This window comes from Panicum virgatum, chromosome 1N (genome assembly GCF_016808335.1).
Source record: "Panicum virgatum strain AP13 chromosome 1N, P.virgatum_v5, whole genome shotgun sequence".
NCBI lineage: Eukaryota > Viridiplantae > Streptophyta > Magnoliopsida > Poales > Poaceae > Panicum > Panicum virgatum.
Window position 1 is genome coordinate 61,823,325 of NC_053145.1, and position 22,546 is coordinate 61,845,870.

The window sequence follows — 22,546 nt, forward strand, 5'->3', positions numbered from 1 at the left end:
CGCTCTTGCCAACGTTTGTAATTTGAACCATCAAAAGGTGGTGGTTTGATTGATGCGGCAAAGCTAGATACCGAAAGGCTATTAACACAATCAGGTTTTTGGATTGTTAGAAATTTAGGCAATTTCGGGCACAATTTAATTCCAAAATTAAATGTATAAACTAGCAATATTTCTATGACTTTAAGGAGTAAAATAAAACATGTGAACATGTTTATACTTATCACACAGATAAGCATAAACAATATAAATAACCAAAGTTTCAGGGAGTACCCTGAAGCGAGGCCGTTGCCGGAGGCATTGGCTGCGCTGTTACCAACTGGAGTAGACATCTACTCGGTTGGCCTCAGTCGAAGTAGTCGAACTAAATCGGTGCAGGAAGAAGTTCGCAGTGCAGTCCCGCGAACGGTCACCAAGATGTAGTCGACGTAGTCGTTCGGCTCGTCCACCAGGAAGTAGTCGTTCAATCGGGCAAAGCCTTTGTATTTTTGAGCAGTCACGCTAAAGCGTTACCCAAAAACCTGATTGCCCGCCTATCCCGTGCAGGATCTCAAGGCGAGCAAGGTTTCGGAGGCCTGCTCACGCTAATTCTGTGCGCGCAGAAATTAGCGTTGGGGAACTCAGTTGTTGCAACTGGAGAGGGAGAAGAGAGGAGCCGAGTTGCCTCAGTGCTCTGGTACAGAATGGATGAGGGGAATGTCACTTCTTATATAGTGACTCAGGTGCTTAATTACAGATTTAATTGCACGTTTAATCGCACGATTAATTGTTGTCAACAGCAAAATAGCCATCGCACCGCACCTGCACGTCACGTCCGGCCGCGCACGCGCACCGCCCGCCCGGCCGGCCGGCCGGCCGCGCCGCGCCTCGGCCACGGCCCCGGCCCGGCGAGGCGAGCGAGCGCGCGCGCGCGTGTGGTTCACCATCCTCCTCTTACCGGCTTCACAAGTGGTGTACACGAAGTCCACCTTTTAAGTCGGTTGAGATCCTCCTCAATTCCCGGTACAGAATTAAGCATTGATTCCCTAGCATTAATAGTGGGCTTTAAATTCTTTTAATGCTTTAGAAGTAATGGGCCAAGCCCATTACTCCAACAGATCTCAATCTATCCGATCCAAGACTGATTGACATCAGCTTGGGAGACAGAATTATTCTCACAAGCCCTTCACTGTGGTTGAATCTAACCACGACAAAACAGAGAAGTAGCCGGAGAAAATTATTCCACGATGACGGCACCATCCCCGCCTCGATGACGCCATCCGGAAATTTAATTCTCATGTCGTCGCTCCAAGCAAATTGCCGACACTGTAGATGCCGCCACCTCCTTCATCGGAGCCGCCATGGAGAGACCCAAGCCACCCTATCTCTTCACCGTTGCCGGAGAGGAGGAAACAAATCTTCCATACCACGAAATGCAGTATGGAGAAACTCTAACTCTAATCTAAACTTGATCTACTAAAAATTATTGAAAGAGATAGATCCCCACTCCCTCCAGCCCCCGGCGTGATGCCAGAGGTGGGAAGGGAGTGGAGGAGGCGAGATCCGGGTGGGTGGGCGGAGGCGGGCGACGCGGGGGCAGAGCGGATCGATCGGTTTAGATGGGACTACTGATCTCACTTGTGCGTAATTCAATCTAGTCGCTGGTTTTGGGCCAAACACGGGACTTCTTTCTCTATTCACGAGTTGCTTGCTACAAAAGCACTCACTGACTCACCAGTCACCACTCACCAGCTGCATTTTGCAAAGATGCGCAGGCTCACCGCTCACACAACATATCCAGGAGGCCAGTAATCGACGTAAGAATGAGGTGAACAAATGAACCCGGCAAACGAACAATGGATAGAGGAATTTGGTACCAGCCATTCGACGGCAAGGTGCTGTGCATAATGCTGAGTGACCGGTGACAAACAGGTCAGCAAGCACAGATGATTTCAAACTCAAGACCGCCTTCAACGAGAGTAGTCAAAGAAGACTCGCTTAAATGTCAGCTCATTATCCAATTCTCCGAGGATAAGTCCGACTGTCTCCAATAGGTGACCCATAAGGGCACCCAAATCCAAACAGGTCTCCAACAGTACCGTTTCAGCCTCCAACCTATACAGAAGACCCATTTTGCGTTATCCTCTCTCCTGATGCCCCATTTGCAGAAAGGGTTCTCTTTTGGGTCTTGTTGGAGTTGGAGAAGACCAAAAATGGGTATTGAACCCTTTCCCTGTAGCTCAATGAAAACGTGGAATGGATCTTGTATTTTGGGTGTCATTGTTGGAGATAGCCTAGATATACTATCATTACTTGCTGAAGAGTAGCTGAAGATTCACGAAAATCTGCCGAAAAAGCAGCAGGTTCAAACCTGGCATTGCATTACTTGCTCACTGCCAAGAACAAACGACAGACTGCATCAAAGTGAGCGGGGATAATAATAATATAGGAACCCAATGACACCTTTCAGAAAGATCATACAGAGCTGCAGCAATTAGCGCAAGGTACAATGACTAGAGTACCTGACGGTTTCAACTAATCACAATTCACAGACACATTTGCAGGGTGCCTTGAAGAGCTCGCCATCTAAATACAACTGCTACAGACAACCTCTGTTTGGAAACAAGGTAGTAGCAACGATGAGAAACGAGCAAACTAGGGAAACTTTTTGAAGATTTAAAAATGATACAGCCTGTGTTTCCTTGTGTTCTTGCAGACCTGTGGTCCAACTAATATTGCTGGGGTTTCCATCTTGAGTAACTGCCAATGTTCAGGCGTTCAACACGATGTAGACCAGGAATCCTTGGCGCTACAGGAGAAATCATACATACGGAGTAAGCAATCATTATCTGAAATAATGTGCTGCGCATGCGTGCCACTCCAGTTCACAGTAACGGCAATGACAAAGACCTGATGAAGAGTACAGAAAACCAGAATTCTAGTGATGTACAGTAACGACTAACGACTCAAAGCAAAATTTCCTAAGCTCGTATAACCACATAATGATTGTGTATAAGCGGATTTTGCCTAACCACAAAAGGTCTAACAATCAACAATAGGGAAAGAAGGAACATCAGAGCAACTGAAAACTTAGTTCGATGAACCCAACTACTTAGGGTGAAGAAAGATGTAACGCCAAAATTTGAAGGCAACTTTGTTTACCAAGTTATACAGAGCACAACATATCTTACTAGTGTTACTTGGACACGGAAACTGGTATCATAATCAGACTCAGACTCAAGTTCCATCTTGGAAAAAATATTCTTGACAGTGGGCGTCTAAATCTGATGTTACCTATTTGTTTATTTCTTGCATCTTAGAGAAGTAGAACTAAAGAAGTGTTTCCTTTCAAGATGTGTACACTTAATTCTGATATCTTGTTTTTTTTCGAAATAGAATAGTTCTAATATCTTGTGATCTCACAAAAGGTTATATTAGGGCACAGAAATTGATTGAATGCTAGGTAGAAGGATTGGTGATCTCACTGACCAAATTGTTAGAATAAATGTTGGTGCTGTATGGATAGGGAGGATCAGGATACAAATCCTTATGATTTTGTTCAAACTTCAACTAAACCAGAAATTTTCATAGAGCACAATATTCAAGACACTAAAATAAAGAAAACTAACATGGAAAATGTCGCATTAAATTATTGAAACAGAACACAAGTTGGAAAGAAAATGTACATAGTTAGAACATGAACCATATAGCTCACCAGAATATTAATATGCTAGGGTCATCCAGAACCTCGTATCCTTTTGTTCTCCACATTTCCCATGACATTATAGGTGGAAGTGGAAGTGAAACAACTCATGCAGAAAAATCTTAAGCCCCTAAGGTCAGATCACAAGCTAGCATGTATAAACAACAACATAACTACACTAGTTTATGAGAAATGTACCAGTTCCGAACAAGAAGCGCTGATTCAAATCTCACACTGTTTGATGTGGTGATATGAACTTTGATTATTCTCCGCTGGTTTATCAGCAGTTCAGTGCAACATGGCAGAAGTTAACACATTGATGAGAGACGAGAAAAATGAGGCAATTAATCAAATGAATGAATTACAGAGGCAGTAACTATGCTGAGCATAAGAACTCAGCACTCAGAGCTGAAAACGATTACAGGTGACAGTTGACCATCCAAACATACTTTGACATTATTTCCTAGAAGCAGCCTTTATCCGAGAGATAAGACTTTCCCCAGCATCACCCAAGCTATCCAATCCCACGAGTTTTGTCCCAAAATCTCGGTACATTGTACCCAACCGTTGTTCATCACCCTCAATTGCAGCCAGCACAGCTACATTCTTTCTCATTATCAATCCATAGAGGAAAAGTGAACCAGAGCCTAGCTTTCTAGCACCAATTCCAACACGCAGCAAGGAAATTGAATCGGGCTCAGAGGTAGATGGATCATGGAGAACTGAGAAACCCCCAAATACAGCATCAGGAGAACAGAAGAGATCATCCAAATCAATGTTGCTATCTTTAACATTGTCTTTGACTTCACAGTTGACATCAACTTTTACTTCAGCATTAATATCCATTTTCTCAGGTGAGTCCACTTTTTTAGCTCTCCTTCTAGCTGCTCTTAAAATGTTAGCAGCCTCCCTATACCCACTAAGTAGGGCTCCATGCATTGTAGCGGGGTATCGCCTATTTGTTGCCTCCCCAGCAAAGAAAACTCTATCATGCACACTCTCAGCCAAAATGTCATAGTCATCACCAGAAGCGCCAATAGCCACATATGAGTATGATCCATAAGTAAACCTGTCGGTACCCCATCGAGTGCATATTGCCTGCAATGGGTTTGGAACTTCAATCCCCTTGGGAGAAAAGATTTTCCTAAGTGTTGCCAGCACCTTCTCAACGTTTTCCATTGGTGAAGCCTGCTCAAACTTGACTGCGGATTCCCCAGCAACAAGGGCAATGAGCAATGGCCCTCCTGAGACAGAAGAATAGCTGTAGAACAGGAAGAACTCGCCACGCTGACTAGAGTCTTCTGTCAAGTGACCAAATGTATCAATCCTACCATCCCAGAAATCATAAGGGAACAGCATCACAACCTTGTTAAGCAGACCAAAACCCAATCTCTGGATGGCCTCTTTCTTCTGAGCGGGTAGCTCAGGCACAAACTTGATGTCACCCTTCTTGAGCACGCCAAGAGGAACTGTACAGAGAACCATATCACCACGAAACGACTGCTTATCAGTGTGCACCATCACACCATCACGCCCATACTGTATCCTTTGCACATTCTGTCCATAGAATATCGGGATGCCATCAGCAAGTGCGCGGACAAACTGAGAATTTCCACCAGGAATAAAGCAGTGGTCTCCACCCATTTCATACGGATCATCCTGGTCCCAGAAGGCCATGGAGAGATCAGCAAGAGGGGCAGCATTAGCATACTCCAGGTTCGCCAGATGCCAGTCCAGAAGCATCCTTTCTTCATGCTCAGCTGCAACACCATGCGCTGCTCGAAATGCCTCAAGCGCCATGCCCAGTGACAAATCAACACCATGTGGCACACCATCTGCAATCACCTGCCTCAGCTGGCAAACCTTGTCCAGAAGCTGGTTAAAAGCAGCCTCAACACGAGCATCCATGTCGGGATCAACTGGACGGCCATCTGGAAGATACAGTGGGCATTTGTCCCGCACTTTGTGGAGCGGGAATCCAAGCTGCCGTGCAATGACACCAAGGGGGTTCCCATTGATACCGGTGAGCACGCTGCCTCCAAGGTCAGCAGCAGCAACTGTATCGGGATACTCTGCAGCAGATGAACGCATTGTCTTGGTAAACACACGGCCGCCGGGTCGTAGTCGACCTTCGACGATGGCCACCTTGAAGCCTAGTGCTATAAGGTGGCGCGCGGCGCCCAGACCAGCAAGGCCAGCGCCAATAATTAGGACCGAAGGCGGAGGATAGGATGGAGGAGACCGTGGGGGGAGCGAGAGGACGGCGGGGGCGAGCCCGAAATTGATGTACGCGTGCTCGGACAAGAAGGAATGAGCCGCGGCAACAAGGGGCGCGTGCTCAGCGCGAATGGAAGCAAGCGCGGCGTTGGGTGCGATTGGGGAAAGGGGATTAGAGCGCCAGAGCGCGACGATGTGATTGCGAACGACGAGGTAGTTGGCCTGCTCGGCGCCGCCAATGCGTGGGAGCACGGCGGCAACGATCTCGTCCTCGGAGAGGGAGTCCGCGGGGAACCCCGCGGCGAGAGCGATGAGGGCCTCGGAGTCGAGCTCCCGGGCCAGGCGGAGGGAGGAGGAGGTCGGGGGCCGCCCCCGGCGGCGCGGGACGCCGGTCAGATGCGCCGCGGTGTGGGCGGAGGAGGAGGAGGATCCGCGGAGGACGCGGACGCCGGCCGTGGGAATCATACCAGGGAACTGCTTCTTCCGGCGGCGGCGCTTCCGCGCGATGGTGGAGTCGTCGACGGCCGCGGTGGCGGACGGCGCCGACGGGGTCGGCGAAGACGTGGGCGCGTCGTCCTCCATGGGCTCCGCGGCCGCCGCAGAGTCTCCTGCCGTTTCCCCGTCCTCCATTGGATCCGCGGCCTCGGACGCATCTGCGGCGGTGGTTTCTCCGTCCTCCATGGGTTCTGCGGCTGCTTCCGGGCTCTCGTCTTGGTCCATTGGGACGGGGGGTGGCTGCTCGGCGGCTTCGGCGTGGGTTGGGGGCGGCAGTTGCGCGTCGCTGCCTTCCTCCATTGGGGCCTGCAAGGAGGGTTGGCTGCGAGCTCGGCGGATAGGAGCGGGGCCGGGGGATTTGGGGAATTTGGGAGGGTTCAGGGCCCTTGGCCTAGGGCGGAACCGCGGAAGCCGAAGCAACGGGAGTGGGGGGAGTCGGAAGGGAAGAAGCGGAGAGCCGAAGAGCGGAAGAGGTAGCCTTCTGGTGGACGTAAAACAACTCAGCAAGCGTATTGCTAGTTTACGTGACCGACAGCTGAAGGAACGATTTTTTTTTATGCAAAGGGTATGAGTTATTATTGCTGTACAATGTTATTAAACCAATGCATGTTGTTATCGCGAGAGAAAAAGCTTATAAGACAATAGATCACGGTAAGAGATGGCAAAGTCAAAGCACAAAGCTTATTCATAAACATTTATAGCTGCTGAATATCTCCTTAACTATCGTTTCCAGAGTTTGACAAGCCCGCCTTATTTATTTTTTTCTGGAATTTGTTCTCCCTTTTGTAACGTTGTGCTTAGAAGCGTGCCAGAACTTTATGCCAAAAACGGAGGAATATCTTAATTTTAGGATTTTTTTTTTTTTTGGAACTTTGGGGTTCTTCGAAGGAGCCACGATTCACGAGTGCTTTGCTATTGCTACAGGAGCTAATAATGAAAAAAATAATGCTGATCAATTTCCATCTAAACAAGAGTCTCCGTTTGATCTCAAAAAAAAAGGAGTCTCCGTTTGAAGCCCAAGCATGCTGGTGGCGCGCACGGCACGCACACCACCGCCCCCTTGGCCGAAAATGGATTCTGAGTTGCCCACCGGCCCGCGACTATGAGCCCAAGGCCTGCACGATTGGACCGCCCAATTACAGGAGGAGTACAGGACATCCGAGGCAGCATTCTGATGAGACTACCCGCACTGTCTACTGCAAATTGATCCTGCAGTAGCGAATAGGGGATGATGAGTGCTGCAGCGGTGTACGCGATGACATCCGGTACCCAAGCGGACGGCGCGCTCTTCGCTAAATTTGGCGCAGTACAGGAGATCCGCTACCCCGCGCTGGGCTCACTTACCAACGACCGCACGCCTGCCATTGGCCCATCGGGAGAGAGAAAGTGGGAGAGTTTAAATAGAACATGACGCATGGATTCTATTGGTAGTAGTTGATATAGAGAATGGAATATAGAGTATGACGAGTGCAGAAAAATTAAATATAGAGAAAAAAAATTTAATGACTAGAATAAAATAGTTTTTAAAAAAAATGAAAATAGAGAACGACAAGTATAGATAGCCTGAGTGCAAGTGAACCAGCGCACTACACACGAGCCGTGAAATTGGCGCGGATACTGCCGGCACAGTACAGCCATCTCTGCGCCTCCATCCTCCATGCAACACGTTCTCTGATAGATGCTCCGTATCTTCTCTGGTACTCTGGTGTGATCGCAATATCTTCCTGTTCGCCGTACGCAGCAGCAGCACTCCCTCCAGGGCTCCGGGCCCCGGACGTGCCCAGCCCAGTACTAGTGCTGCAAACGCAGCCAAGATCGACAGCTCGGCACGATCCCTGCTGCTAAATTTTGCTGGAGCCCACACAGCGGCAAATATATCCATCCGGAAGAACTGAAGCAGAGAAGTCGCCGGCGGCTACGGACGGACCACGATTCGGGTGCTCGTACGCACGCCGCGTCCGCCAGCTGCCAGCCACCGGAGCAGCCCGTCCTCGCCCGGCCCGGGCAGCAGCAACTGCCTCTGCCGGCTCGCCGCGGAACGGACACGGACGCATGCGCGTGGCGTACCGGCCGCGGCGAGCCTCGCGCCTGCTGGCCGGTCCGAACGGAATAGCTGGATGCCACGCTCCTCGTTGCTTGCCGTTAAAGAAACCGATCGACCGGCGGCCAGCCAATGCCGGCGCTCGCCGGGGGATTTAGTGGGCCCGTGATCCGACGGCCGACAGCGACGGGCGGATCAGCCATTCAGCCAGCCTCGCTCGCCCGGTTGCTGATGACCGATTGATCGGCGCAGGGAAAAAGCCAAAAAGGGATCGAGATTAAATTAAACAATGCTCATCCCGGGCGGGGATGGATGATGAATTGGCGACGGTGCGAGGCCGAGGTTCTCCATGGAGGGAGTATTCTGCGAGCCCGACCCGTCTGGATCGGTTAGAGGACAGGTTGGTGAAACCAGCGGAAAGGTCGACGGGGGCGTGTGCATGTCCGGCCCCGTCGCTGTCTACCAGTTGCGTGTTCTGGTGCGCCCGGCCGCATCGTCTGCGGCCAAAGGGTTCCGCGTTTCGATCGGTTTCAGGGCTTTTGGCCAAAGGGTTCCATGTCAGCAGCCTCCGGAACGGGGGATGCCGCGTTGGAGTACAATACAGTAGGGCAAGCAACTAAGCTCGCACTGTCATGGAAACATCCAGTCAGTGGCAGTTGCTGAAGACAACTATTCAGTGAACCGGGCGGGCTCCGAAGCCTGGCTTGTCCCGAGCTAAGAGGACAAAAGAAGGCGCCGAACCAACGCCGGGCGGATCAGACACAAAAGCCACTAACTTGCACGCCACAGCCGATCGAGAGCTCGTCGAGCGAGAGGTCAAGGCCAACATGCCTTAAAATTTTTCGAGTGCGTTCTAGGCCAGCACCGGGCTTCGACAACAAGGCTTCCATGCTGACGTGGCGGGTGACTCACTACACCAACCTTGTGGATAACGGAGAACCGCATTTATTTCTCCTCCTTGCCGAAACCGACGGGGGGGAAAAAGGGACCATCTCCATCGTGGTCAACTCGAGAGAAAGACCCTGCTCGCTTTCATGCGATCTTGCATTGAGCGGCTGCTCGTGCTAATTCTGATTCCACTGTTCTTTCATGAGTTCTTTTTTCGCGTAGTAGCATGAAGTGATCGGCAACACTCTCGTTCGGAATTGTTCTCAATTAATCACGTCATTAGCCGGCTATTAATGGCGACGGCGTGACGCTGTGCAGCGGAGACGACCTCGTTAATGGTTGCACACTTCGCTCCAGGACAGTACAGCTAGTAGATCAGAATATCAGATCGGTAGCGTGTGTCCGCCTGTCCACACCTGATCACATCGATGCCTGCCCAACAAAGCAAAGCAAGGCAGAGGTCCGCTCGGGTGGCCGATGCGGGCAAGGAAGCAACTCCGCGACTAGTAGTAGCAAACAACCATGCCTACTAGGCGCACCTACTAGCTAGCGGCTAGGCTTGGCTCAAGGCTAGCTTGTCCAGCCGCCGACGCCACCAGCTCGGCGACGGCTTGTGACAGAAGCGCCAAGTTAAACGGCTTAATTAAGCGTAATGGCCATCATCTAAACGCATCAGGCGCATTAGCTTAATTAAGTGTAACCTGACAGCCTGTTTCCAACCCACAGGCCGATCGAAACACACCAGAAGTCTCGCGCAACGGCGAGCACAGACGGTACCAGCATAATATAATTTCACAAAAATAGATAATAACATAAATATTTACAAAACAGCTTTAAATTTGGAATTTACATAAAATAAATGATAGTAGCGGAAGAGAATATAACCTGAGAGAAAGAAATTCGATTGAGAACCAATAAAACAAGACGATAACTATGAACACGTGTGAGGACGTCACATCGAGCCCACTGATGCGAATCCTGGTTAGCTTCTATACCTGAAATAGGGTAAACAACAAACCCTGAGTATACTAATACTCAGCAAGACTTATCCGACCAGTGGGTATAACTTAGCCCACATATCTAGACATGCTAGGCATTTGGCTGGTGGTTTGTTTTTGCGGAAATAGCACTAGAAGTGTATCCTTACTTTCAACATTTTAGCCACATATTTTATATAGCTAGACTCACACTAAAGTTTGCCTGTCTACACACACAGGTGGAGCATCCAAATAAGATTAAGAATTTATATCCATTTTTATATCTCTAAAACTCTAGCTCATTCGCTACGGTGTGACAAAGAGACCAAGGCCCTCATAACCGCGAGACACGGCGAATCGATCCGATTTAACCTTGCAAGGTGGACCTAACCAACACGGCACGTATTGGCCCCGTCGGACTATACATGCCAACCATTCCCCTCCCCGCCTCGAACTACAGGAACCAGCCCAACGACATATGGTCAGCCGAGCTCAACGTGAGACCACCAAAAGTAAACATATGCAACCCAATTCTCCGCGACTACTCGACTCGCCCCAGGAGTTGGGTGCGGGTTCCTGTACTTTCGAATCAAGGCAGTACTCGGCTTACCGGTTTCGACTACCTCCTACTTCCGGCATGCGGTTAGTACAATTCAATCCCCGATCAGCACTGCCACAACGACCGGTCCTTAATCGACACAGGCGGGGCTAAGACAACCAGGAACCCTGTCCTGCTGCCATACCTAAACATCATCATTCCCCCGTCCGGTCTCAAATTTCCATTCATTCCATATTGCATTCCATATCTCATATACTGGAATATAAAGATAACTATAAATCTCGCGAGTAACCGGAAATTACTCGACTTTTGCCCTATAGCTCGCGAGTGACAGGAAGTCACTCGACTTCTATCGAGAAGTATTAAGCATAGCATTTCTATCGTCCTATACATGCTAGTATAATTCAGGGAAACCTAGGAATCATGCAACTAGGGTTCCAATCAACTCCTGAAACGTAATGCACCAGTAATAAATACATATATAGGTGTCATAATTTCAAATAATAGGATGTGCACCGGGGCTTGCCTGAGGGTAACACTAAGTCAGTGTTAGTTAGATGATACTCGTTTGGCGAGCATCAGCCTTCGGTCATGCACATCGGGATCCATCCATCCATCTTCAAGATATGTCCACCATTCACCGTCTTCTGGCTCGGCTTCAATGTCACATCCCTCACGTGGTTCATCTATCGTACCTAAATGAAATGCAGCAATGCATATGTATGAATGCACAGTTCTGAGTTGCTCAACAATATAGATGCTATTATTTTTCCTTTACGATAAAGTTGTAGTCTAACAAGTAGCAAACAATCATATCACATGGACAATCATTTATAAAGTAGTTAACTACATTTCTAACTACCCATGGCATCATGATCAATCAGCCCAAAAGAAGTCCACTAATTGCACAAACAAGCAGTAGTTGATTCCTATAACATGCAGGTCTTGGCTTGCTAATAATTAAATAACTCAGTACATAAATAACAATAATTTCAGAAACAATTATTCTAAACAGAAGGTACAAAGAGAAATCTACCCTGTAAAAATCATGTCATTTCATGCATCCATTTAATCCGAACAATTCATTCATTCAGACAACTCCTAGAACAAGATTGAATTATACAAGTCAGACCAGAGCAAAACAGAAGCTGAAAATTTAACAGGAAGTCGACACAGGGATTATTTAGCTACTGTGAATTTTTCATGATTTTATATACACATAATTAATTCTGAGAAAATAAACAAAACAGACATCAATCTAACAAGATTCATTTTTAACTTCTGTTCTAGTCACGAACTGGTGCTCAAACTTCAGGAACAAGCTAATATATTCAAAAAGAACACTCAGAAATATTTTCATGATTTATCATCAACATAAACTATTTATCATAATTAAAGTCTACTAAACAAGGATTAAATCAATGAATTAGTTACACATGAGAACTGACCACGAAATTTTTATAAAAACACTAGTGTCACATGAACAAACCACCACAAAAATTTCAGAGCATAACAAGGCTTCAAGAATTAATTAAGAAAAAGAATAAACAACTAGCCTTTATGCACCTAGTAACATAAATCTAATTTTCCAGCAAAAAGTTTCCACTAACAACCAGCATATTATGATTCTACTGCAAAGATCTATTCTCAAGGATTCCAGAACAACTGGATTTGCTAATTTACGAATTTTCTACGAATTTCTATTGAATTTCAAAGTTTACAGCTAGAAATTACAAAGAAGTCCCTAGAGCACTATTCAACTGGGTCACGGTCTATTCAAAGAACACCCTGGTGTTTCTGGAATTTTAACCCGAGGTCCCTGGCTGGGGTTTGAAACAGAGGAGGCGGTGGTGGCCGGATTCCGGCGTGGGGGCTCACCGGGGGCGTGGGGGAAGTGGGGGAGAAGCTTCACGGCGTCGAGAGGAACCCAGAGGTGGGCTCGTTTGGGGCTAGGGATGGCCGGGAGGGGCTCCTCCGCGGAGCAGTAGCTCCGATGGCGGCGTTTGGCGGCGGCGGCGGCGGTCTGGTGGCCGTGGGCGACGATGAACGGGTCGAGGAGCACCGGTGGGGGTCAAGGAAGCTTGCTGGGGGGTCGTTTGGGCGCGAGGAAGGGTGGAGGAAGGGTTTCCGCGGCGGCCTAGGAGGCGGCGGCGCTAATGGCGGCAGCGGCTGCTCTGGTCGCCATGGGAGGGCTCGGCCGGGCGCTCAGAGCAAGGAGGAGAGGGCAGGGGAGATAGGAGGCGTGCTTGCGACGCAAATGGGAGGGAGGAGGGCCGAGCAAGGGTGAGGCGCGGTTGTCGGTCGTGGCACGGCATCGTCGTGGCGGCATCGGCGACAATCCTCGGTGTGCGCGCACAGAAACGGCGCCGCGTGGCGAGGCCGAGTAGCGTCGAGAAGGACCCGAGCGTGGCACGCTCTGTCGTCGGGCATCGCCGGACGCGTGGCCGGCGGCCTCCGCTCGACGTACAGAAACGGGAGAGGCAAGGAAGAGAGAATGACGTGTGGGGTCCACGTGTAAGAAATTTTTTTTTTGAATCCTAATTTTTGGGATTGTTACACGGCTCCAGCGCGGCCCCTGCCTGCCGATGCCACGGCGTCGCCGTTGGTGACGTTCCCGCGCGGCGTTGGCGCTGGGGCTCGGGGTGGTCGCCCGAGGCGCGCGAGAGCGACAGGCGGCAGGAGGCGGCACATTGCGCGGGCGAGGGGAGAGGAGGGGAGAGAGGCATCATAAAGAAATGGCATGGGGAACAAGGAGGCTGGCGGGCGTTGCTGCAGGGGCCTTATTATAGTCCCTTGGAAACGAGACTAGAAAGGGTCATGCAGCTGTCATCCCACGCCCGAACCCTCTCTTCCAGCGCAGCGCGTCCCCTCCTCGGCGGGGCTGGCTGCTGCCTTGCTTGCCATCTCTCCCCTCTCCCCTCCTTCCTTAACATAATCCTTTGCTCTTGCTGCTCTCTCCTGAGGTAGAGAGACCGGAGGGAGGGAGGTTATGGAAAGGGAGAGGTATACCAGGCAGCCAGAGGGGAGGGGGCAAGCGCAGGAGGTCAGGTCTCTCGGCGAAGCAATCCCACTAGCAGAGTCCGTGTAGGTTTAGTTTCCTCTCCCGGCCTTTCCTCCCCCCCCCCCCCCCCCCCCCCCCCACCCTCCAAAGATACAGAACAAGATCGGGGCGCTAGTAGTAGTCGAGGGGAGGGCAGATACGCACGGTACGTGCGAGCGTGCATCGTCAACATAAGATGGCGGCTTCGTCGTCGTCCTCCGGCGGCGGCGGATCCCCGGGCCACGCGCCCCGGGGCGGCGGCGGCGGCGGCGGCGGAGGCGGGGGGTCCGGGGCCCCGTACCACCACCACCGGTCGCGGTTCGGCGACACGACGCTGACCAAGGTGTTCGTGGGGGGCCTGGCGTGGGAGACGCCGTCCGAGGGGCTGCGCCAGCACTTCGAGGCATACGGCGAGATACTCGAGGCCGTCGTCATCACCGATCGCGAGACCGGCCGGTCCAAGGGCTACGGCTTCGTAAGTCGACGACCCCCCTCCTCTCAGCTTCTCCCCCCACTCCGTCCATCCTGCTTGCTATGCGCGTCGCGCGCCAACCGATCGGCCGCCGCCGCGAGCGCTCTGCATGCGTAAGTGCTTGGTCTCAGATCGGTTCCGTGTGCTCTCTTCCCCGCAGGTGGTCTTCCGGGACCCCGACTCGGCGGCGCGGGCGGTGCAGAACCCGAACCCGGTGATCGCCGGGCGGCGCGCCAACTGCAACATTGCGGCGTTCGGCCCGCCGCGGCCCGCGCAGGCGAGAGGTGAGCGACCCGAGTAACCAAACCAAATCAATGCCCCCTCCTGCTGCCCCGCTTCTTTTTTTCTTCTTCTTCTTTACTTGCGCTCGCAAGGCACGCGCATGTGCATGGCAGTAATAACCGGGGGCATCATTAGCGCCGGCGGCCGTACTTGATCGATTTACCGGATAAGCTTTGATTAGGGCACCGTGTTCCTCCTAATCTCCCCCCTGGGGGAGGGAGATTATTGGCAGAAGATGGGTGGGGCCCAGCGCAGCGCGCCAGCACACGGCCACTACTCTATCCGCATTGGGACGGGGGAGGCAGCAGGGCAATCAACCATGGCTCATGGCTCTCCAAATCTCATCTCATGGCTGTGCTTGCTTGCCCAGCCTGGCCTTGCAGTGGCTGCCCCCTAATTCGCTGCACCCTGCACGCTATCTAGTCTACTCTCTCCATCGCAAAAGAATGCAATTAAAAAGTTTCTCGGTGAGTCAAATAATTTCTAGTTTGACTAAGTTTATATGAAATACTTGTTTGTGTTACAAAATAAGCATCATTAGATCAATCAAGTAATATATTCTCACTCTAAATCTATTTAAAGATATAAATGTTAGTAACTATTTGTATAAATTTAACCAAACTTTAAATTGTTTGACTTCTCGATAAGCAATAGTTCACGCGACCCCACCCCACCTAGCCACCTTGTTAAGTCTAGTCACGCAGCATGGATACCTATTAGCCATGAAATCTGGGTGCCCACTCCACTCTGCTTGGGGATTTTTTATCACCTCAAATTCTTCGTTTCAAAGAGACCCTAGCTCGGTCTAGGCATTTGGGTGAATTGCTTGCTAGCTGCATCGTGTGCAAGGTCGATACCGGTAGCATTTTGGCAGAGTGGCGGTTATTGGGCGGCCGAGTGGGGCTGGTACTATTTTTCCTCCTCTGCCCTTCTGCCTGCAGAGAAAGACCAAGTTGCATTGACCGCGTGCACGCAGCTGGTGGTGTGCAGCTGCGTCGTCCCAGCGACAGTGAGGTGTAAAGGGGTGGAGATTATCGCTGGAGAATCGGGAATCCAGCCGCCTTTCTTTTCCTGTGAACACCGGTGCATGGCTTTGCAAAATGTTCGGCAGCATATACTACTACTAGTACTGGCCTTTCCTGTAGTCTCTCAGACTTTGACCCGGTTGAGTGTCAACCACTGGAGGAATAGATGCTTGCACTGATTCTGTGCGTGGCAAGGGTTGGGTTGAGATGCAGCTTTTGCTTCTCGTCCTCTCATCCGATCTATTTCTTAGACTGTCTCCAACACTGCGATCCAAATTGGAGACCCATTCGATGGTTTTAGGTGGCGCACAGTATAGGGTCACGGACCAAAAAAAACATATCTTCTCCAACAGAGCAGACGCAACCTTCTTATCCCCGCCAGCGGCTGCCCTCCTCCGCTGGCTGCTTCCCGCCGCGGATGCCCCCGGCCGCCGGCTGCTCCCCGCGGCGGATGCCCCCGGCCGCCGGCTGCTCCCCGCCGCGGCTGCCCTCCGCCGCCGGCTGCCCCCGGCCGCGGCTGCCCTCCGCCGCCGGCTGCCCCCGGCCGCCGGTTGCGCCCCGCTGCCGGCTGCCCCCGGCCGCCGCTGCCCTCCGCCCCCGGCCGCGGCTGCCCTCCGCCGCCGGCTGCCCCCCGCCGCCGGCTGCCCCCGGTCGCCGGTTGCTCCCCGCCGCGGCTGCCCTCCGCCGCCGACTGCTCCGGGCCCTAGCGGAGAGCTGCTGCTGCTCCAGCGGCGGCGCGAGCGTAGCTCGGCAGAGGGCGGGCATGGCCCCTCGCGGCCTCGCCTCCCAACCGTGGTGGATCGACCTCGGCACCACCAACTCCGCCATCGCCGCCATGGAGGGCAGCAAGCCCACCGTCGTCACCAATGCCGAGGGCGTGCGGCCAGATCGCCTCGTCAGCCAGATCGCCAAGTGCCAGGCCATCGTCAACCCCGAGAACACCTTCTTCTCCGTCAAGAGGTTCATCGGCCGCAAGATGTCCGAGGTCGATGACGAGGCCAAGCAAGTGTCTCGCCGCCGCCATCGTCATCGTCCACGGGCCCACCTTGCCGTCGTCGTCCGCGGGCGGCCTGGCAGTGCCGGCCGCGCCCCGCTGCGGTCCTGCCTGGCTGCGCCCCGCCGCGGCGGCTGCTCCTCGCCGTGGCCGGTCTTCACCATGCCGGCTGCTCCCCGCCGCGGGAGCACCTCGCCGTCGTCATCCGCCGGCCGTGGAGGAGCTCGACCTCCTCTCAGCCGTCGCCTCGGGTCGCGTCGAGGCAGCGGAAGGGGAGCGGCTGCGCCTCTCAGAGCCAGCGCGGGGCTGTGGCGGAGGCCCGCGTGGGTCCTCTGCGGTGGGGCACCGCAGGAGGACGAGCCGGCGGCGCGGAGCCGCGGGAGGACGAGGCGCCACGGCCAGCCATCGCGGAGGCGAGGTCGAGGGTTTCGGCCGTCGGCGCGTCCAGTTGCCGGGGGAGCCGCGTCGGGGCGGCACCGGGGGAGGACGTCGGGGCCGGAGCCGCGGGAGGACGCCTCGGCGGGCGATGCAGGGCTGCGCACATTTGGGTCGAGGAGAGAGACGCATATTTGCCTATTCTCACGCGGACGACGCAAATTGGGTACTCCGTTTTGGTGCTCCGTTGGAGAGTGTTTTTGGTACCCAAAACACTGTGCGCGACCTTTTTTGGGTTTGGGTCCTCTGTTGGAGATAGCCTTAGAGTAGATTTGTTTTCCTTGTATTCCTTCATACCAACAGGAGCCTCCCAATATATGCTGCATTATCTAGCTATGATTTTCAAACCGCGGTGTTTTCATCTTTGTTTCCACTTTCGATATGGTACAATTGTTTTCGCGCTTTTCAAATAGTTGTGTTGTATAATGGTACAATTGTCTTTTTTCTTTTCTCCTTTTCGCAATAGAGCAACCTGCATACTATTTCTGCAAAACTGTTGGGTGCATTACAGCACAAACACAATAATGCAGCACCAGATTGGAGTTGGTTCAAGTGCTGGCTAGCTAGGACCATTTGGCACTGTGCTAATCTACGCAATGCTCACTTAAAGAAACCTCTTTTCTTTTGTTATTCCCAGAACAAATGCCGATCTTTAGAAACAGAATTGATCCATTATTTTTGAAGCAAATTGGTTTGCAAAGCCATCATGCCCTGAAAGAAACCAGAACCCGTCTGGCCAGTCAGGCAAACCCCAGCCCAGCGCAGGGCACATGGTGAGACCTCCCTCGCACAGGCCACGCAACTGTTCCCGCAAGTCGCAAGCAATGCTCCCTCTGTCCGTAATACTGCATATGCATACGCCTGCTCTGCTCTGCGCTGTACTGCCCGGTGTTTTTTTTTTTGGTGCACGTTTGCTTCCTCTGCAGCCTGATGTTTAACGTGCCATTGCCACCGCCGTTGCTCTGCAGGTAGAGGAGGTGGAGGAGGAGGCCGCGGGGCCCCCGCGCAGGATCAGCCACCGCTTGTCGTGCCCTACAGGTTGCCGTCGCAGATGACCCCGCCGCCGCACGGCCCTGCCCCGGTGTTCTACCATCCCCAGTACGGGTGAGTGCCCCTGTCGCCGCCTAAAACTTGCAGCTGTGCCCGCCTTGAACAATCGCTGCACGGCTGCTCAGCTCACGATGATGCGCGGGTGATACGAGCAGCACCGTCATCGTGGGATCCGAGCACGCTGCGACTCTGAATTTATCAATTGATTTCCTTCAAAAAAAATTATCAACTGACAGCGGCGGCACATGTCCATTTCAGTGCCCTGTCATTGTGCTCTCCTTCTCGATTCTTGTTCTGATCCGAAGAAGCGGAGAGGATAGCCGGCGCTACTCGTTAGGTCGTGACAAGTCCACGTCGTAGTAGTGGCTGGCTTTGGGGGGGTTTGGAATTCCCAAGAGCCGTGCAGTTTCACGGCATGAACTTTGGTGTTCTTTTTGAAAATAGGAACTTTGGCGTTCTGGGCAGGGGGGTTTTGTTCGGAGACATATCTGGTGCAATTACGGAACTGGTGAAATCACCGTGCAATCCGACTAAAAAGGTCTTCAAAAAATTCTGAAAAAAATCATGAATATACATCTCGGTCTACCCCATCTACATATAAATTTCCACGATCAAATTCATCTTACACTTGCAGTTATAAAAAAGACAAATTTTCTGACAATCAGTAACGTTCAAATGCAGCCCAAATTTGTCTTTTTTGTAACTGCTAGAATAAGATGAATTTGATCATGAAATTTTATATGTAGATGGGGTAGACCGAGATGTATATTCATGATTTTTTTCAGAATTTTTTGAAGACCTTTTTAGTCGGATTGCACGGTGATTTCACCAGTTCCGTGATTGCACCAGATATGTCTCCGTTTTGTTCAGAGACTTGGCATGCTGAGCTGACCTTTGGAGGCAAATAGATGGAGAACTTGTGATAGAAAAGCAAGCCATTTGACCTGCTCTTTTGTGGGAGGAGAACAGGGAAAAGTCGTCGTTGGTCGTTGATGTTTCATTTACCGAGCTGGGTACCTGACAGGGTTCACCTTACCGACGGTAAAGCAATTTTCGCCAACTAGCGGTATCGGTAAACCGGCAGTAAATCGCCGAAAACCGCTAGAAACCGCTCGAAATGACAATTCAAATTCAAAAAACCGGTAACCGTTGTTTACCGACCGGTAATCGATGTTTACCGACCGGTAACCGTCGTTTTTAACCGGTAAACACCATATGACTTTGGAAAATTAAAAATTTTGGCAGCATTTCACCGTAATTTTGTAAATATCATTACTGATGGTATATATCAAACAATTATATAACATTTACACATACATAGAATAGAAGTTCATATCCATAAAAATAGAAATTCACATCCATAGTCCATATAGATCATCACAACAATAGTCCATGCAAATCATCACAACCATAGTCCTCACAAACCATCATCGTCAATATATATAATACATAGTAGTGGTTTCCGGTCCAAATGAACAAATGAACAAATGAAAATATATGTACATATTTGAAATATGAACACACATATATACATATAGCTAAAATGAACAAATTAACATCCAACTACCATGAACAAATGGATCCATATAGCTAATATGAACACATGTTTTTGAATATAGCTACACAACAAACATCTAAAAATCAATGTAAATTCAAGAAATACTCACAATGCAGTGTTTCCGGTCCAAACGCGCCGATTTCCGCTCGGAAAACGCCGAATAGCGCTCGGGATTAGAGGATACCGCTCGGGATTACCGGTCCGAAAGTTTTTTTATTTTTTTGAGTGCCCAAACAGTCAAATATTTGAACATATTCTATATTAGAATGATGTATGTCATCTCTACTTTTTTACCATATTTTTTCCTTTTTTATTTCAAATATTTTTGAAAATTTTAAATTCGGACGAAATTTTTCGAAATTTACCGCCGGTATGGGTTGCCGCCTAGTAACGGTATCGGTAAAAATCGGCGGTAACCGGCGGTTACCGGTAAGGAAAACACTGGTACCTGACTGCTGCGTGCGTTTCACACTTTCACGGAATCGGGGGATCATGTTCCTTTGAGAGCGCGGCCGGCTTTCAGTTATCGTTTCCTCAACTGGACAGGTGGGTTCAGTTGTCAGGCGGCGCAGATGGGCCCACGTGTCCCCATGCCTCTTCTGCTGAGCCCTGAGATAGGCCCATTAAATTTGGGCCGATGGGAGGGAGACAGCAGCTGAGCATGGGCATTCAACGCTGGTGGTCCCGTCCCGCCCTCCTCTCTCTCTACCCCAGACACCAGACCACCATGGGCTGCTGTTGCCTGTCCTGCAAACACTCTCTTCATTTTGTTGGTTTGCTGCAGAGTTGAATGCCTGCATTCTTTATTTCAAAAAAAAATGCCTGCATTCATCTCTTGGCTCCGCTTGGCTTCGCTGATATTTGCAAATATGTGCTCCTCCGTACCAAGCCATTGGCAGTAGGATTTCATGACCATTTTCCTACTTCGTAGATTCTGTCTTTGCTCTTATGCAAGTTACTATACTAGTAGCCTTGGGACTTGTAAGGTTGATACTTCTCAAATTTCATGTTTATTTTAGAGGCACCCTACCTGGCATTTTTTTTTGTTTGTAGGATTAGTACTCTTCATATATATGATCTTGCCAGCTGGTTAGATGTTTTTAGGTTGTTGCAAGCATTGAACAGCATGCAACTTTTCCTAATGAACTATTAAACGAAGTACTACGATGCAAGGACTGGAAAGGAGGAAGTGACTGTTCGATGTGCTCCTTATTTTAGCTCGACATACAATAGTGCCTGAGATAATTTTGGGCTTTACAGCCATGATGGTTGGTACATATGTCTCTCGGAGTGAGAGACAATGATGGGCCTCAGGCTCAGCTCAATCACTATCCATCTTTTATAACGCACTGAAGATGTTCTGCAAACTTTTGCAGGTACTGGTACCCACCTGATTATCCATACCAACAGGCAAGCAATCCAATCACCATTTCATTTCCTCCCCTTCGATGTCATTTTTGTTGTTTTTACTCCCGTCACATGCATGCTAGTTGTTCCTTGTTACATACATCTTCAATAATTGGCAATAGTACCCTATAAAAAATAGGATAAACGGCACTGTTACCGCCCGTTGTCTGAAACTATGAATTCGGCATTGAAATTTCCTTCTCCTTTGAGTACCAACAATTTTCTGTATACTTGGCGTTGGTTGCATGATAATGCCTTTGTTTACTACTCCCTCTATTCCAAATTAGTAGTTGTTTTGACTTTTCTAGATACATATATTTTGCTATGCACCTAGATATATATTACGTCTAGACGCATAGCAAAATCTATGTATCTAGAAATGCTAAAACGACTAATAATTTGGGACAGAGGGAGTATTAGACTTCATGTTATATTTTGTAGCAGAATCAAGCACTAGCACAACCTGGCTCTCTAACTGAAAACTGTTAAGCAGGCATTGTACAATCCTCAAGTGCTGCAGCAGTACTACCTGCAGATGTATGGTGCAACCTCTCCTTCAGGACCACCCTACCAATACATGGGGATGGGATACATGCCTGGTGCCCCAAGTCCAAGGACTAGCTTCTCGCCGATGCAGCAACCTGCACGGCCACCATTCATTCAGCAGACAACAGCACTGATGGAGGGTTCTGTTCCACCAGGGCCTTCACTTCCGCCTAATTTCAGACTCCAGCTTCCCCCTCATGCAGTATCAAGGGAATCTGATAATGCATCCGGTATGCCACTCCCATTCTTTGTTTTGTCAGTTAGCTTTGGTGCTGAAACGCAGAGGACAAACTCATTCTAGTTTAATAATTCTAAACCGTCCATATATTCAACACTCGAAAGGTATCTGTTACTATGAAATCTTAGCATCAGAAAATTATATGCCAGCTTTTGACAATTGGATGTATCAACCTAAGTTACTGCACCAAAGAAAAAACTTACACATCATCACTTTTTTCCAGCAAAACTGATATCTTTCTACTGGCATATCCTGCAGGATCTCAACCAGCTCCGCCAACCGCTTCTGATGCAGCTACAAGCACAAACAACCAGGAAGCTTCAGGGCCTGTAACGTCAAATTCAGATCCAAACACCTCAAACTGACTTGCTGAAAATCCTGGCAAAACGATCTGATGTCAAACTGCTGCAGACTATTGGTGGTCTGACAGAGTCCATGATACTCACATCTTGACTGAAAAAACATCCAAAGATTTGTTCTTTCATTATTTCTGATTCTTTTCGAATTCTTGCAACGCATTTCTTCGCTGAATCCATTGTATGGCCAACTGAATTTCAAGTTCAAAATTCAGAAATTCGTCAGAATATGTTCCAGTAGCATGTTACTGTCCAAAGTACTGCCGTGCTGTTAGTCATATGAAATA

At 50.1% G+C, this 22,546-nt stretch overlaps 2 protein-coding genes and 1 long non-coding RNA gene across 6 annotated transcripts; 2 read left to right on the plus strand and 1 right to left on the minus strand.

The window, feature by feature from the left end:
* Positions 1 to 2,470: 2,470 nt before the first annotated feature.
* On the minus strand, positions 2,471 to 6,839 carry LOC120657297 (lysine-specific histone demethylase 1 homolog 1-like). 4 transcript variants are annotated; one of them, XM_039935592.1, is made up of 3 exons: positions 3,878 to 6,839; positions 3,692 to 3,800; positions 2,471 to 2,785 (listed from the first exon to the last, which is right to left on the minus strand). In XM_039935592.1, exon 1 carries the CDS (start codon positions 6,689 to 6,691, stop codon positions 4,136 to 4,138), a length of 2,556 nt encoding a protein of 851 aa, XP_039791526.1. In that variant the 5' UTR covers positions 6,692 to 6,839; the 3' UTR covers positions 2,471 to 2,785; positions 3,692 to 3,800; positions 3,878 to 4,135. The 4 variants fall into 4 exon arrangements, with proteins under 4 accessions (XP_039791526.1, XP_039791527.1, XP_039791522.1 ...); XM_039935593.1 differs by having other exon boundaries at positions 2,471 to 2,588; positions 2,695 to 2,785; positions 3,692 to 6,839; XM_039935588.1 differs by having other exon boundaries at positions 3,692 to 6,839.
* A 6,769-nt stretch (positions 6,840 to 13,608) lies between these two features.
* LOC120657299 (RNA-binding protein 24-B-like) lies at positions 13,609 to 22,499 on the plus strand. Its single transcript, XM_039935595.1, has 6 exons — positions 13,609 to 14,371; positions 14,529 to 14,652; positions 18,073 to 18,208; positions 21,089 to 21,122; positions 21,613 to 21,895; positions 22,162 to 22,499. Exons 1-6 carry the CDS (start codon positions 14,093 to 14,095, stop codon positions 22,266 to 22,268), a joined length of 963 nt encoding a protein of 320 aa, XP_039791529.1. The 5' UTR covers positions 13,609 to 14,092; the 3' UTR covers positions 22,269 to 22,499.
* LOC120657300 lies at positions 18,215 to 19,924 on the plus strand. The gene is made up of 2 exons (XR_005668121.1): positions 18,215 to 18,692; positions 19,086 to 19,924. It is a non-coding gene; the product is annotated as an uncharacterized LOC120657300 (long non-coding RNA).
* Positions 22,500 to 22,546: the final 47 nt, after the last annotated feature.

Excerpts from the sequence above, each read along its gene's own strand:
- LOC120657297 (XM_039935592.1), bottom strand. The coding sequence starts at position 6,691 with ATGGAGGAAGGCAGCGACGCGCAACTGCCGCCCCCAACCCACGCCGAA.
- LOC120657299 (XM_039935595.1), top strand. The coding sequence starts at position 14,093 with ATGGCGGCTTCGTCGTCGTCCTCCGGCGGCGGCGGATCCCCGGGCCAC. Across the intron at positions 14,372-14,528 it reads GGTCCAAGGGCTACGGCTTC|GTGGTCTTCCGGGACCCCGA; the intron begins GTAAGTCGACGA and ends TCTTCCCCGCAG. Across the intron at positions 14,653-18,072 it reads GCGGCCCGCGCAGGCGAGAG|GTAGAGGAGGTGGAGGAGGA; the intron begins GTGAGCGACCCG and ends GTTGCTCTGCAG.